This window comes from Malaya genurostris, chromosome 2 (genome assembly GCF_030247185.1).
Source record: "Malaya genurostris strain Urasoe2022 chromosome 2, Malgen_1.1, whole genome shotgun sequence".
Taxonomy (NCBI): Eukaryota; Metazoa; Arthropoda; class Insecta; order Diptera; family Culicidae; genus Malaya; species Malaya genurostris.
This window is the reverse complement of record NC_080571.1, coordinates 283,377,596-283,393,226: the sequence shown is the minus strand read 5'-3', so window position 1 is coordinate 283,393,226 and position 15,631 is coordinate 283,377,596. Positions and strand designations below refer to the sequence as shown.

The 15,631-nt window shown below is 38.0% G+C and overlaps 2 protein-coding genes across 2 annotated transcripts in view; one reads left to right on the top strand and one right to left on the bottom strand.

Moving 5' to 3' along the window:
- LOC131430341 (myosin-2 essential light chain) overlaps positions 1–15,631 on the top strand; it is a 66,472-nt gene that overhangs the window by 17,350 nt on the left and 33,491 nt on the right. The window lies entirely within an intron of this gene.
- On the bottom strand, positions 12,494–13,953 carry LOC131430340 (uncharacterized). The gene has a single exon (XM_058595236.1). It carries the CDS (start codon positions 13,349–13,351, stop codon positions 12,716–12,718), a length of 636 nt encoding a protein of 211 aa, XP_058451219.1. The 5' UTR covers positions 13,352–13,953; the 3' UTR covers positions 12,494–12,715.

Genomic DNA, 15,631 nt, shown 5'->3' with positions numbered 1-15,631 from the left:
ACCGCGTGTATTGAGAATGCCATTGCGTGCCAGTGCACAAAGAGAAACACGAAACGCAATATCCGAAACCACGGTGCTCGTGGAGCTGTTTTATTTTCGGCGCTGGTGTTTCAAGCTTCGGTATACACCGAAACTGCGTGTTTTCAGTTTCGTTAAACACCGGAGCCGAGTGTTTTCAATTTCGCGAAGGCACCGAAGAGCACCCATGCGTTGGTTATAATGTCAATCAATTGAATTCAATTAGACGCGTATTGATGAAAAAAGAATTAATCATTCAAACGCATTTTTCGTCATACCGTGGTGCTATAGGTGCTTATAGTACAAGCAACGTATATGGCAAAATCGGAAACACTCGGCTTCGGTGTTTGCCGAAGTCAGGAACACTCGACTTCAGTGCTGCCCGAAAATCCAAACACCGTTGCTTGGCAATTACACGACCACCGGTACGGGTGCTTTTTCTACTGCGTTCGGTGTGTGTTTTTCAACACGGGCACGAAGCGTAGCATTCAATACTCCTGGTGGTGTGCTCACGAGTGATGGTGAGTACCGTGCAGAACGGATCCGTGTTTTTGCCATGCCTGACGCATACTTCTATGGCATTGTCCACCATGTACACAGGGATTTTATATTTAACATTGTCATGATCAACACTGTGCACCATTATTAACTGAAGCAAATGCAATTGCATCTTTTTCACGTTTGAACATAATGTACACACAGTTAGACGCCTTGTTGAATTCGTTCCTTAAGCAAAATTTCATTCTGAATTCGTTCCTTAAGCAAAATTTCAATTTCGGTTGCTGCTGGTCTAACTTTGCAGCGCTTGAAATCAATACAAACTAAATTTGGCCTTGTAGGCCAAGTTTCAGGCTTTTTTAAATCGTATTTGCCCATTTCGTACACTCTATTGTTCACTGCTCTGTATTGTCTTTGTTTCTATCGTCTCGACCGTAAGCAATTTTCGCTTGTATCGGATGAGATGCAAGCAAGAACTCTTCTATTGAATTGTTGGTGAAGTTGGAAAACCAAATAGTTGACACTTCTGGTTCTGAAGATATATTAGAAGATATCGGCTGAATTTTCTCGCAGATGACTCAACGAATTTCGATAAACTTATTTAAAAGCTACCAATGTCAATCAAATTTGGAAGGGTTATGGCGAATATTTCCGGTTTGAGAGATGTAATATTACATGTGACGTAACCGACAAATTCCAGTGTTTTTAATGGAACAAAATTTCTCGGAGATGAAAGAATCAATTTCGACCTAGACTCGTTTGAAACCTACTATTAGGTTATTTGATAAGCTCACAATACTAATCACCTAGGATAGAATCTTACAAATGCTTCAATGAGACTATTTGAATGGCAAGAGAAAGGCATTATCGCACTACTAGGTGGATTAAGTAGGGTTTTGATGGTTTGAAAAGTGCGACGGGGACGAAAGCAAACCATTTGTCGGTGTGATGCTGAGTTTAAACGTGCTCGTACTAACGTGCTGACGTAAAGACATTATATGGTAGTGTGTATACTATTTTGCATGAACATTTACCAATGAGGAAGCTGTAGTCAAGGAGGGTACCGCGTTTGCTCAAGGTGGACGAAAAACAATAACGTTTCTTTAATTCCCAGCACTGTTCGGAACTGCTTCGTCGAAATTTATCATTTTTTTGCGTCGATATGTGACAATGGACGAAACCTGGTTCCATATCTACACTTCTAAGTCAAAGCAGTGGTCATCCGAGTGAACTGCAGTCGGTGAGCACCGTTTGTAGTGGTTAAACACGCAAATGGGGGCTGGTAAGGCTATAGCTTCAGTATTTTGGAATGCTCCTGGAATCTTGATCGTCGACTACCTTGAAAAAGGTAAGATCATCAATAGCGAACGTTACATTGACCAATTGATGTGTTTGAGGAATGAAATCGGTGAAAAACGACTCCGAATGAAGAAGAAAAAAGTGTTCTTTCATCAAGACAATTCGCCGTATCACAAGTCATTAACCATGACGACATTGTATGAATTGAGCTTCGAATACTACTAACTACTATAACTCCCATATTCACCGGATATGGCCCCCAAAGATTACTACCTGTTGACAAACTTAAAAAAGAGGAAAGAGATTCTACTCCCACGAGGAAGTCATTGCTGAACCAAACTATTATTTTGAAGCAATTGTAAAGGTTGAAATATTAGAAAAGCGTTGGAGTGATCGTGTTACTCTCGAAGGAGACTGTGTTAATGGATAAAGTTGAGTTTTACCATAAAAAGGCGGGTGGGTAATGTCAGAGACATAACTGGGTGCGGGGAACGACCCAAACGTGGTTAATGCCGCTAATAAACGACAACAACAATAACAACATAACTGGATGTCATGAATACGAAAACAACTGACATATTCCTTAACACTTCCGAATATCAATTAGTTGATCAATTGTATGAATTATGCAAGCATTCCCCCTTCTCACATTTTTCACAAAAACAAAGGCTTCACTTGATCTCGATTACTGTGAATTTTACAGTGCACAAATCTAATCAAACTGTTCCAGATTTGCACTAAACTGAGGATATTTACCTTCGATATGCCAGCAAGAAATACTATAAGTTCTTTAGAAAACTTTTAGAGCCATTAGAACGGCTGATTTCGTGTGATGCTCTCCACCGTTGTCCTCTTTTCGTTGTTTTTTTCACCAGTGCAAACGACTGGCAGCTGTGACATAATCGCTCTTGTCGGAAGCGAAACTAGCTTTGCAAACGACACAAAATACATCTGCTCGCAGTGGCGATAGAATCCAAACTGATCCAATTTTTGTTAAGAGGTTTCTTTTTACCTGATTTCGTTTGTAGCTTTTTCACTAATGGGCGGTCCTAATGGCTATAAAAACAGTCGCATACAGAATTTAAATTTCGATTATTTCATTTCGGCTTTGCATTTCATTGAAAGAAACTATCAGGATGCAGTACGGGATTCATTCCTGCCTTTCAGAAGGACCAAATTGTAGAACTAACTACGATATTAAGCACTGTTCGGAACATTTTTCTCGAACGATTTGTTGTAAAGCAGCAGATATTTAGTTCTCTTCCTCAGAATGCGTTCTGGATCAAATGAGACAGGTTTTTCAATAGTGTACTATTGAAATGAATACTTCAATGCTGTTGCTATACACGTTTAAGTTGAAAAATTTCGATTCTATTGGTAGTTAGATTATATAAATCCTTTCACAGATCACGGAGCTATGAGCTTTCAAAATACGAGAAAGGCAAACGCGTCTTATGAATTATCGTCTTTGATACTCGTTTATATCAAACATTTCAGAAAAGTTTAATTTTGAATTATTTGAGATTATGTCACACAACTGAAAATTTTATCATAAAATTGTGATCATATTTACGATGGCATGTAGCAAAAATTATGTTGATTCGTTAGATACAACAAGAGATATTCACGATCAAAAACTTATCACTCTCTCAGAGAGTAAATTTTGAAAAGGCGCCCCATAGTAAGTAAGTCTGTTCTGTATCGGAAAAAAATCATCCTGCTTGTCTGTAGTCGGTTGTCTTCGAAATTTCTTTGTTAGGCCCGGGACTTCTAATCCCATGCTTGGGAATGCTGGTTGGCAAAACTGCGGTTGTACTTTGCGGTTATTCACCTTACAGAATATCATTGGAGTATAAATTAGTTTGTGCCGTTTTCTGATAGACGGCGTAACTCGATTTTTATTCCAATGATTTACCTTTCTCATAGTTTGAAAGCTACTGCTGAAAACAATACTTATTATTATTATTATTATTATTAAGATTATCGTTTTTTATACCCGGCTTCAACCTTTAGTGGTCGTTCGCCGGGTGAACAATACTTTTTTTACAATGAAAGTGTAGAACTTTACGGCGAATTAAGAGTTCTTGTGCAACATGTGAAGCGAATCTATCTGCTTACAATCTGTCAGGCAACGTATGGATATTCCGACCATACATCATCATTGACGGCCGTTCAGAATATTCATGGCCTGAAGGTTATAATCTGTATATGTTGAGACCAGCTGGGTGTGGTGTATTATAAGCTACTGTAGCTGACCATCTCGCGAATTATTTTAACTTTTAGTTAAAATTTGACAGTCGAGCAGTTATTTTTTGTCTAGTAGTTAAATTTAACGAAAACTGCTCCCCAACCTAGAACAGCTAAAACTAAAACAAACGTATCCTCTTGTTTCAGTTTTAGTTCTATTATGAATCGCTCATATAAAACTTCCAGCTGCTGAATTTGTTCTAAGAAGAACTCCGAACAAAACTTACGTCGTTTGACAATGTGTTGGAGATTTCTATTTTTTTGACTGAAATATAAAAAAAAAAGATTACATTTTTTGTGATTTTTACTAAAGATCTGAAATTAGAATTTTTCCCAGTGCCGGAAAATAAATATCGAAATGTAAAATTTTAACTAAAAGTTAAACTAATTCGCGAACTGCTAATTTCGCTTTTTGCACAGCTCGTAAAAACATACTTGGAAACACTCAAATGGGAAGGCCTTCACCACCCGTCGTATAGCTCAGACATTGCTCCTTCCGATTACTGCTTGTTCTGGTCGATGCAGCATGGCCTGGCTGATCAGCACATCTCTAATTATGATAAAGGCAAAAAATAGAATAGCGGCTAAACCGGTCGAATTTATCATAAAGGGGATTCGTGAATTGCCAGAAAGATGGAAAAAGTAGTGGCTAGCGTTGGTCAATAAAGTTTTAAATTTCGAGGCAACGGCACGAATTTTTTTATAACCTTAATAGGAAAATGAACCATTGTTGCTAATGGACCATTATCATTAGAAATACAGGATCTAGGATTTCTTATGATGGATAATTTACGACGTAAATGAACTCTTTCGGTGAATAATTCAAGTCGATTGGAGTAAGAAAACAATATTGAATTGGCTTTCGGTAAAATATTATGACTCATTGCACGAAAACTTTTTATTCAATACGAAAATGAAGAAGTTGTTATCGAACAAAATATGATGAATAAAGCTACGGAATAATAACATATTAATTTCAATAACCAGATCTCAGGAATATTTTGAGGTCGATCTGTACAATCAGGAAACTTTTTTTTCAAATATCAGTTGACACCATGTACTTGGTATGGCAGACCATTTGCAGCTGCGGTTGAAAAAGACTAAGTTTTGAACACCATGAAGATTACTCTAAATATTTTGTTTATCTTGGCATGGACAGAATGTAGAATCGCATGGACAGAATGTAGAATTTGTTTCGTTCTCATGCACTTTTCGATAGCAAATAAATAAATTAGATATATTAACAATGTTAGTGTTTTATATTAAACAGTCAATAACAATTCCCATTTAAATTTCTGCACTCACTCATTTTCACACATAGCATGGAGCAATATAAAATTCATACTTTTGAGGAAGATTCCATGTTTTCCCGATCGGAGTTTTGTCAGTTTTGTCCGTCAACACTTTGGCTTTATTCCACGCGTCGGTTATCTGTTCGTCCGCGAGCATCCATTCTTCAAAATGTTTGTTTTGGATTAGGAACTGTCCGTGATCGCCAGCGACAAATTTCCAGAGACTGGTGTGAGTTAGATCCTTCTGAGTTGCTACCTCTCGGAATTCTATGCCCACACTTTTATCCGTTGCAAGTACGTACTCAAGCGTTTGAATATTCTGAATGGCCAAGGGAACGTCAGACGCGCCGCTCATGTTTTTCCAGGGGTAGTATATTTTCCAGTACGCACTTTTCGGATATTTCAACTTATAGGTTTGCGTATGCGACATGTCCAGGTACACTCTTCGCACACTGCCGCTTTTCTTTTCCGATGAATATATCAGTCCCTCGACGATGGGGTTCAGCATCACCACGCAGTTATTGTCAGTCGAAAGAGGTTGCTCAATTTCAATCTCGCTGAGGCCAGCACACGGACAGTTACAGAAGTTGTAGTCTACATCTCCGTCGTTTTGCTGAAACGTCAGCTCCGCACACAGTAGAAGTACCACAATCAACCAGCGCACTTCGCAGAACATGTGCATTCTATGGCTAAGAACGAATTCGATCCGTAATATGCTTTTGGAACTGCATTTAAGTTCTTTGGGTTGTCATACCTTTTCGCTAATTACTGCCGATTAAGATAAAATTTGCAGTGCTCCCAGTTAGTCGATTGTATTAAATATCAAAAAAGTCGGCTCTGGGACTTTTTTTTGATATTTTCGATATTTTAACACTAAACCCCGACGAAGCATCGAAAATTTTTTCGATATCGGAAATTTCATTGGTAGTTGGTGTGTTTCAAGTTGGAAATTGAAAAATGGTGACCGTCGAATGTCACTAACCGGTAGTGTCCAAAAGCTTCGGCAACTTCTACACAGTTCCTATGCCAAACTTTAGTCAAACCAGATCATGCACGGTTGAAAATCCATCGCCGGTACCATGAATAAGAAATTATGAAAATCATGAAACCATTCTTCTTATGGGATCATGCCTATTACTGAAGATTCTATGAGCAAAATGATGAGTTTTTGCTCATGATTTGAATCATTTTGCTCATAGAATCATCATTAATAGGCATGACCCCATAAGAAGACATGTTTCATGATTTCCATAATTTCTTATTCATGGTACCGGCAATGGATTTATATTCGTGTGGGAAGTCTCAAAATTGATGATTTTTGAAAAATTCAAATAATTCCAGAGTCGATTTTTTCACGAAAATTGTTTTTTCGAGATGAGATACTACTGTGGGCAAAAAGTAGTAAGTCTTTTGAATTACATTTCGCGTGGAAACCTAGGTTGGCACGACTGTCAGTGACATCTGTGCCAATTGTCACGTCAAAATAATTATTAGTGTTCGTCTGTCTTTCTGAAGTATTGAAAGTGCAATCGGAGATTTTTACAATGAGTGAAATTATTCATCAAAGAAATTCCATCAAATTTTGTGTGTGGAATCAAATTACTGGTGCCGAAATGTTCAGAATGTTGCAAAAGGCCTTCGGTGATAATTATATGTCGCGAGCAAGTGTTTTCGATTGGTACAATTTGTTCAAAGAGAGTCAAGAACGCGTTGACGACAAACCACGTCCAGGACGGCCATCAACATCAACTGATGATGAACACGTCAATAAAATCAAGGAATTGGTGCTCGAGAATCGACGATTAACAGTCAAAGACCTACACACTTAATACCGCTCGGCATAATGAAATGCCGAATTAGATCGGCAATACGAAATTTTATTGATTGTTTAATAATCCACATGCTCATTGCCGAAATTCATTATTGTACAGTTCTGATATGTCGGTAAAGCGCATTTTATTGCCGAAGTTTGGCATAATATGTTACTGAACTTGTCCGTAAACAACAAATATACCGAAATCAGCAAATGCGTTTGCCGAGATTTCGAACAGTTTGTTAGCTTTTATTGAAATTCGGCGCGACACTTGTCATCGAATGTCACCTATTGATTTTGTACAGCATCGAAATGTCGCCATTTTTCATGGAGCTGAAAAATATATACGCTGGCTTCCGTGATAAGTTTTTCGTGCAATAATAAAGCAAAAACCTTTCTACACTCGATTACTGATGACTCGGTAATCCATGATTCGATCCCGATCGCTTTTGCCGAACTATCAGCAAAACTGCTGCTGACTAGTTGGGCAATAATTGACAGTTCAGGATTGCCAAGATTCTCAGTAATTATACATTTTGCTGAGACGGTTACGGTTATTTCGCTGAGATTCAGCAATAAAACTTAAGCGTGTAACTGGGATCGTTGGAATATCCGAAGGATCAGTTTGGGCCTAAGAAAAGTGAAAGCACGATTGGTTCCAAAATCACTAATTTTTTTTCGAAAAACAACCTTGCCAGAAATTCGACCAATATCGTCCGTAACCACTGTATTCGCCTGATTTAGCTCCGTGTGACTTCTGGCTATTCAACACACTTAAATGACCGATCCGGAAAAAAACGTTGGCACAAGTGAATTGGGGCCGGGGAGATTACTTTGAGGGGGACGAAATAGATTTGAAGAATAAAATAACATAAAATTTAGAACATATTCATGTTTACTTTCTGAGCTAAACGAAGTTTTATGTCGAACGCACTACGATTTCTCTGTGATGGCTACACTGAATTTCAAAAAATTCAAATCTAATGAAATGGTTAACAATCCATTAAGCGAATTTACTGACTTCGGCTACACCGATCTCCGAGTTCCGTTTCCGAAAGTCTCGGGAATAGACAAGCTAAAAGAATGTCAAAACGTGAATTGAAAAAAACTTATGGTCCCATACAAAATTGGTGAATTTTATCCGATTCTGACTTCCGATTTTGAAATTACAGGGTTAAGTTTTTAAAATTCAAGCGGTCATAGAAGATGACGGTGCCAAAAAATCTTCAAAGTTGGGCTCCAAACTATTTCAATTCACTCGTCTTACTAATTCATGGATATACAACCTTTTTTAGGATATGCTGGTCTCTGAATACTGTTTCTGGAAGTACCAGAAATAATAACAAAAACTTCAAAGAGGAACTCACTTCTACATCTCATGGAATGCAATGAAATGAATCGATTGTCACACGTTTAGATTGAAAGGAATAAATTCAGAGTTTCATACCATTTCTATCTTCTATTCGTCTTGCAGTTCCAAAATTTTAATAATTTATTCATTAAAATAATATCATAAAAACTAAACACAACGAAGAATATTCACTCGAAAAACACATGCTGATTGATAAAAAAAAGGTCATCTCACTGCTAGGTGGATTAAGCACATTTTTCACCATCACTTATTGAAAAAATACTCAAGAAATTGAAAATATTCCACTTATTAAAGACTTTCCCAGAAAGTATGGACGCAACGAAAAACCGCTGCCATTTCGCAATGGTCAATTGTTCTGTCAATTTTTATGGCTGCGTCCTGTTGTTTACACTCTTCTCTAACCACTTGTGCAGTTGTTTATTCGTTTTCATTAGTTTGTTTCGAAATGCGTGGACTTTCAACAGAACAGCGTCGAAAAATTGTGTAGCAAAAATGGTAGGAGTAAGCGAAAAAGCCGTGCGAAATGCAATCAGGGTTCGGTGGGGATAACACTTTTGAGGATAAGCCGAAAACGGGTCGAAAAAAAAGGTCCTGCTAACCCTCAGTTGGATAAACGTATACTGAAGGCGTTCGAGCAAAAGAAGTTTGAATCTTCGAACCTATAAGAAGCAGAAACAACCAAAACGTAGTCCGAAACAAGAAACATCGATCAGGCCGAGGGTTCGAAAGCTGTACAATACGATTCTTGCTGAAAATTTGAAGTGCATAATCATGGACGACGAAACCTACGTGAAACTCGATTACAAATCCTTGCCGGGACCACAATATTATACGGTGCGAGAAGGGCAAATGTTAAACCAGTCCGAGACATCGATTGAAGTCGAAAAATTTGGTAAGAAAGCTATGGTCTGGCAAGCAATTTGTGGCTGCGGTAAGATTTCGAAACCCTTCATCACCACTGCTTCAATGAACAGTGAAATATATATATCAAGGCATGTTTACAAATATATATATCAAGGCATGTTTTTCTACCCATGATTCGAAGCCACAAGGATCCTGTTGTCTTCTGGTGAGATCTTGCTTCTTGCCACTACTCGAAATCAACGGTAGAATGGTATACTACCAAAAATGTCACTTTCGTCCCAAAAGACATGAATCCATAAAAATGCCCACAACTTCGACAAATTGAGGAATTTTGGGCATTAACGAAGGCACATCTTAGGAAACATGTCTCGTTAGTCGAAACCATTCAACAGTTCGAAAAAGATTGGAAAAAAGTGTCAAAACTTGTCGCCAGGAAGTCTGTACGGAATTTAATGAGGAACGTACGCAAGAAAGTGCGCCAGCTAGTCTACAATGGCTAAGTAGCAAATGTTGAGAATAATATTCTGTTGTTGTAGTCTAATATTATCAGTATATCGAATAAAATTTGAATATCTAACACTTGTGAATTATCTACAGCGAAATCAAAGTGCGTCCATACTTCCTGGGACAGTCTTTAAACGAAGTTTTATGTCGAACGCACTTCGATTTCTCTATTCTAGGAAACGGAGAATAGAGAAAACGTAGTGCGTTCTACATAAAACTTCGTTCAAAGACTGTCCCAGAAAGTAAGGACGCACTTTGATTTCGCTGTAAATAATTCACAATTGTTAGATATTCAAATTTTATTCTCTATTCTCCGTTTCCAAAAGTCTCGGGAATAGACAAGCTAAAAGAATGTCAAAACGTATTAAATGAACAAAAGTTCAAATTAAAATAAACTTATGGTGCCGTACAAAATTGGTGAATTTTATCCGATTCTGACTTCCTATTTTGAAATTACAGAGTTAAGTTTTTAAAATTCAAGCGGTTCATCACTTGAAAAAATACTCATGAAATTGAAAATATTGGCCTTATTACGCTGTAACTCCGAAACCGGAAGTCGGATTAGAATAAAATTCAGGACCATTTCAAGAATTCTTGAAGCCTTTCATAAAAAAATCCCAGTGTGTGAAAGTCGGTTAAGAAATCTTCAAGGAAAATGGTTGCACAATTTTTTTTATTAATTTGCACATTTCCCCCAGTAACTCCGGAACCGGAAGTTGGATCCAGATGAAATTCAATAGCAGACTGTGGGACTTTAATAGCTTTCACTTAAACCTAAGTTTGTGAAAATCAATTCTATCATCTCTGCGAAAAGTAAACGCATATTTTTCCATTTTTTCGTGCATATCACCCTGTAACTCTGAAACTGGAAATCCAATATCTGCACCCTATGGGACCATAGGACATTTGAATCTAAGTTTGTGAAAATCAGTTCAGTCATCTCCGGGAATTCACACAGACATTTACTTTACATTTATCGATTACTTCTTGTGACGGATTGTACAAATTTATAACAAGCAACCGGAGTGGAAAAGGATTGACGAATTATAAGGCAGAAATGAAAACAATGGACGAACCACAGCGAACATGTGCGGTGGTTCTGTTCAAATTTAGCTACGCAGAGTTGTTTGTCAAATTCAGAGTAGTTACACTTGCCACCAAAATGACCAAATGACCAAAAGGTTAAAGTAGAGGAAAAACAAATACACTGAGGGTTATTTTCATGCGGTTTTTATGAGTTTTTTATGCGGCTTTTTCACGCGGTTTTCCGAAGCTGCGTGGTTTTCTTGGTTCGTCTTAGAAATGCATCTAGAGCTGGTGTTATCCCGAAATTTCAATGTCAACTCTCTGACACCTAGAAAATTTCTTCAATTTTACGATAATAATTTTCTGCTGTAAAGCCGATTTTTTCAAAAAAAAATTTTTTGGGAGTACACCAGACGTTTCATGCATTTCTAAGACTTTTGGAACAAAAAAAAATTCGATTTCGGAAATTTCTAAATTTGTCAAGTCCCCAAGTCCCAAAAGTTTTTTTTATATAACAGCAGATCTGGACATATTATGCATTTCTAAGATATTTGGCATCAATTTTTTTAGTTTTGTACGTATCCCTCGCGTCAAAAAAAGAGACTTCAGAACTGTAATAATAGTAATAGTTACACCGGGTTGGCGGTTCAATGCATAGGGCGCTGGTCTTTCAAGTCAATTGTCGTATGTTCGAGCCCCGACCTGGAAGGATTCTTAGTACTAGTCATGCAATGATTTTGAACGCTAAGAATCGGCCACAAAAGTTTCCAGTAAAACAGTAAATTCCACAAAAGTAATGTTATGTCAAGACTTAACTTTTTTACACTTGAAAAACGATTTCTCCGGATAGGGAAAGTGACGTGTTTGGGTACCGTCTCAATGGTAGTTTTTTCGATAAAAAATCAGTGGCTTTAAATTTTGGATGTCGTCAAATCTCTGGCTTAAGGGGCGGGTAGGGTCTAGCACTTTTGAAAAATCATTTATTATTTTCTTTATATTGTCATATAGTAAAACATTTAAAGAATATTTTGTGAAATTTTCAAGCCTATTATAACGAAACTATGGAAGTTATGGACCTTTCTGCGAAGAAGCAAGAGCTCGTCGCACAGGCCTAAAATTTCTATTTCGATTGACTTCAAAACTTGACAAAACATTCTTGAAATGCTTCATTATAACAAATTATAAAAGATAAAATGTGATTTTTTGAAAATTTTAGACCCTATGGGCTCACTGGAGTAATTAATTGTTACCATTAATTTTATAGACAAAAACCTGCAAACGCATTTTTCCCGAAAGCAGGTTTTGAAAGTCCGTGTCCATCGTCATTCGAAAACTACTGCACCAATTTTTTCAATTTTTGCACACATTTTCTACATATAAAAAACCAGACCCCAACGTTTTCCTTTTCGTTGTTTGTTACTTTGGGGAGGTTTAACAGCTACAAAATGACGAATTTTCTCGTGAAAATCGTAGTTTTCACTTTAAACAACCACCGAAAAATAAATAAAATTAAAAAAAATTAAAAAAAATCAAACTGAAACGTTGGGGTCTAGAAGAACTTCTTCTCTAACTATGCTGCGTTCATTTGTTCACTTCTGATTAGTCTGCGCTGAGATACAGTGGACACCGCAAATCATGATTTTCAAGAAGCTTCTTTAATTATTTGGCCTTATTGAATTAAGAGTACATAATAAACCTTTGAACGAAGCCTCTGTTCCCTTATGCAATGTATTTTTTTTCTGCAAAAGTTACATCATATAAAATTTATCCACTTTACTATCATCACACGCGGCACGAGTGTAGGAAAAATTCATACTCTTCCGGAATTTCATCATGATTGGTGAAGTCCATGCTGCCAAGTAACATTTTTCCTTCATCCCAACCGTCTTTGTACTGGTCGTCTCCGAATAACCACTGCCCCACTATTTGGTTCTGTATTCGGAACTTGTTGTCCCTTCCGTCGTAGAATAACCAGAGACTAACCTCGATTAGAGCTGAGTATGTCGCTACAACGCGATACTTGTGTGCCACTTTGTTGTTCGATGCCATCATGTACTCTTGCGTTTGGATATTCTGTATGACCAAGGGAACGTCATCCGTGTCGCTCACATTTCGCCAGGGATAGTAGATTTTCCAGTAGGCACTGTACGGATACCGTTGCTCTCCCGATATGTCTTGGTACACACGCCTTATGTCTCCAAAATATTGATCCGAAGAATACAGTAGTCCCTTGTCAAGGGTGCTAAAGAATACCACGCAGTTATTGTTGCCTTGATAGAGCGACTCGATTTCAGCCGCCGCTAGGTTGGTGCACGGACAGTGACATAACTCGTAGTCTATTGCTTCCTCAGTATACTGGGACAGTAGCGCTGTACTCATCAGGAATAGCACGAATAACGAACAAACTTTGTAGGACATTAGCGTTCAACAGCTGTGGACGATTGAGTGCAAACCGAGCGTCAACATTGAAGTTGCATCAAAGATATTCACAGTTATGCATGTCAACATGTTCCGCGAATTACTTCGGATTAAGATACAACTTCTCAGTGCTCCCAGTTTGTCTGCAGATTTTGCAATCATCGTTATTGGAATTTCAATTCACATATAACCGTTGAAATGTTAGTAGTTCAATTTACTACCGTGTCTCGTTCGGAAACCATCATTCCACAATTTCCCGGATGATGGAATTATTCAAGGAGACCGACACGTTCGACCAGCGGGGGTAGACCGCGACCAAATGGTGAGGATAATTAACCTAGTGAAGATCAGAAAGCGTCAGTCTATTCAAACGAAGAGCTAAACTTTCGATCCGTTATGCAACGTTATGATCAGACCTCGTGCAAGAAAATTGCACCAAAAGTAACTGACGAAATCGTGGTAGGTCATGATGGATGATGAGACTTTCATCAAAACGGAATCGAAACAGTTTCCATAGAACGAGTTTTTTCGTTTCCAAATCACGATTGAACCCAAAAAAGATTCCTCCAAAAATTCTTGGTTTAGTGCGGCAAGATGAATGATACGGATATCACTAACGGACAAAAGCTATCAGGACGAATTTCTCCACTACACCTCCAGGTCTCACGGAGATGAGATCCTATTTTCGGTGAAATTTGGTATCCGCATTACGCAGTTAGGTTTTACACGAACATGACATAACCTCACAAAATGAACAGAATGACAGCCGCCGCTGGTTTGTTTACCGCTTAAAAATTCATCAAAGGATACTGGGAACGCATACAGAGCAATATTTTTAGTTTATTTCACACGTTTTTAACAGGCACTTTTTCGTCATTTTACAATGTTTACTATGCAGTCACAAAACAGAACAAACCACCGTAGTTAGACTTATTCGACTAAAAATGAATTATTTTCGAGCATGAGGTTTTACACGATGACGACACAAATGAACTGCCGATTAATCAAGTTCATCCTTGACAGCTGCCGGTGGTCAAAAGCAAAGCCTTGGTACTACATTCCTGTAGTGGAATTTGACCTTCTGTTTCAACAGACTTCGCCGCCGATTCAGTGTGTACAGAACCATTGCATGGCTGGTGCTACGATTCTACTGACACTACGAATCCTTCCAGGTCGAGGCTCGAACATGCGACAACTGGTTTGTAAGACCAGTGCCCTATGCATTGAATCGCCAACCCGGGACGATGCCGGTGGTTTCTAATTCTAATTCTGGAGTATTTCATTGACTTTCTTGTGGTGTAGATCATGAAAACGATTGGTAATCAATTTCATTTATTGAAAGATTGGTAACAAGAGGATTTGTTTCTGACATTAGAAGTGCTGTGCGTGTTTTGTTAATATGTGCTCAATAAGGCCAACCACTTCATTGGTTGTGCTGCACTACCTGATAGAATTATATCCAGAACAGATCGTTAAAAAACCGATAACACTAATTGATTAATCTTTGCTTCCACACGGTGCAGTTAAACGTAACCGACACAAAACGTTTTCAAATCACATGGTAATGTTATGGAATTCGTTTCTTTGTGATAAAAGCGTTAGTTATGGTTGTACTTCCCAAGTGAAACCATTTCGAATTAGATTTGCAACGGAAGGCTTTGATACTTTTCAATGGCCTGGATTGAACGCAGTTTTTATTTTAATATATAACACATGGATCAAGAAGTCCCGAGCCTAACAATGGAAACAACATTTTTTGCAATTTTTTTTTATTCATCAACATAATCACCTTTTAGGGTGATACAATGGTTCCAACGTTTTTCCAATTTTTCAATACCATGTTTATAAAAAAAATTATCTTTCGCTTCAAAATAAGGTTCAGTTTCAGCGAAGACCTCCTCATTTGAGCCAAATCTTTTTCCCTGGAGCTTTTTTTTAAGATCAGCAAAGAGCCAGTAGTCACTGGGGGCTAAATCTGGCGAGTATGGGGGGTGGGGAAGCAGATTAAAGCCCAATTCGTTCAATTTCGCCATTGTTTTCATCGAATTGTGGCAGGGTGCATTGCAGCAATCGCGGTACCCACTTGGAAAAAACCTTTTTCATGCTCAATTTTTCATGAAGGATAGTAAATACACTTCCATATGATATCTGTGTCATCTCAGCAATCTCACGGAGCTTCACTTTACGATCTTCCATTATAATTTTTGTCACTTTACTCACATTTTCCGGTGCAACGGCTTCCACAGGTCTACCCGAGCGTTCCGCGTCATTTGTGTCGGT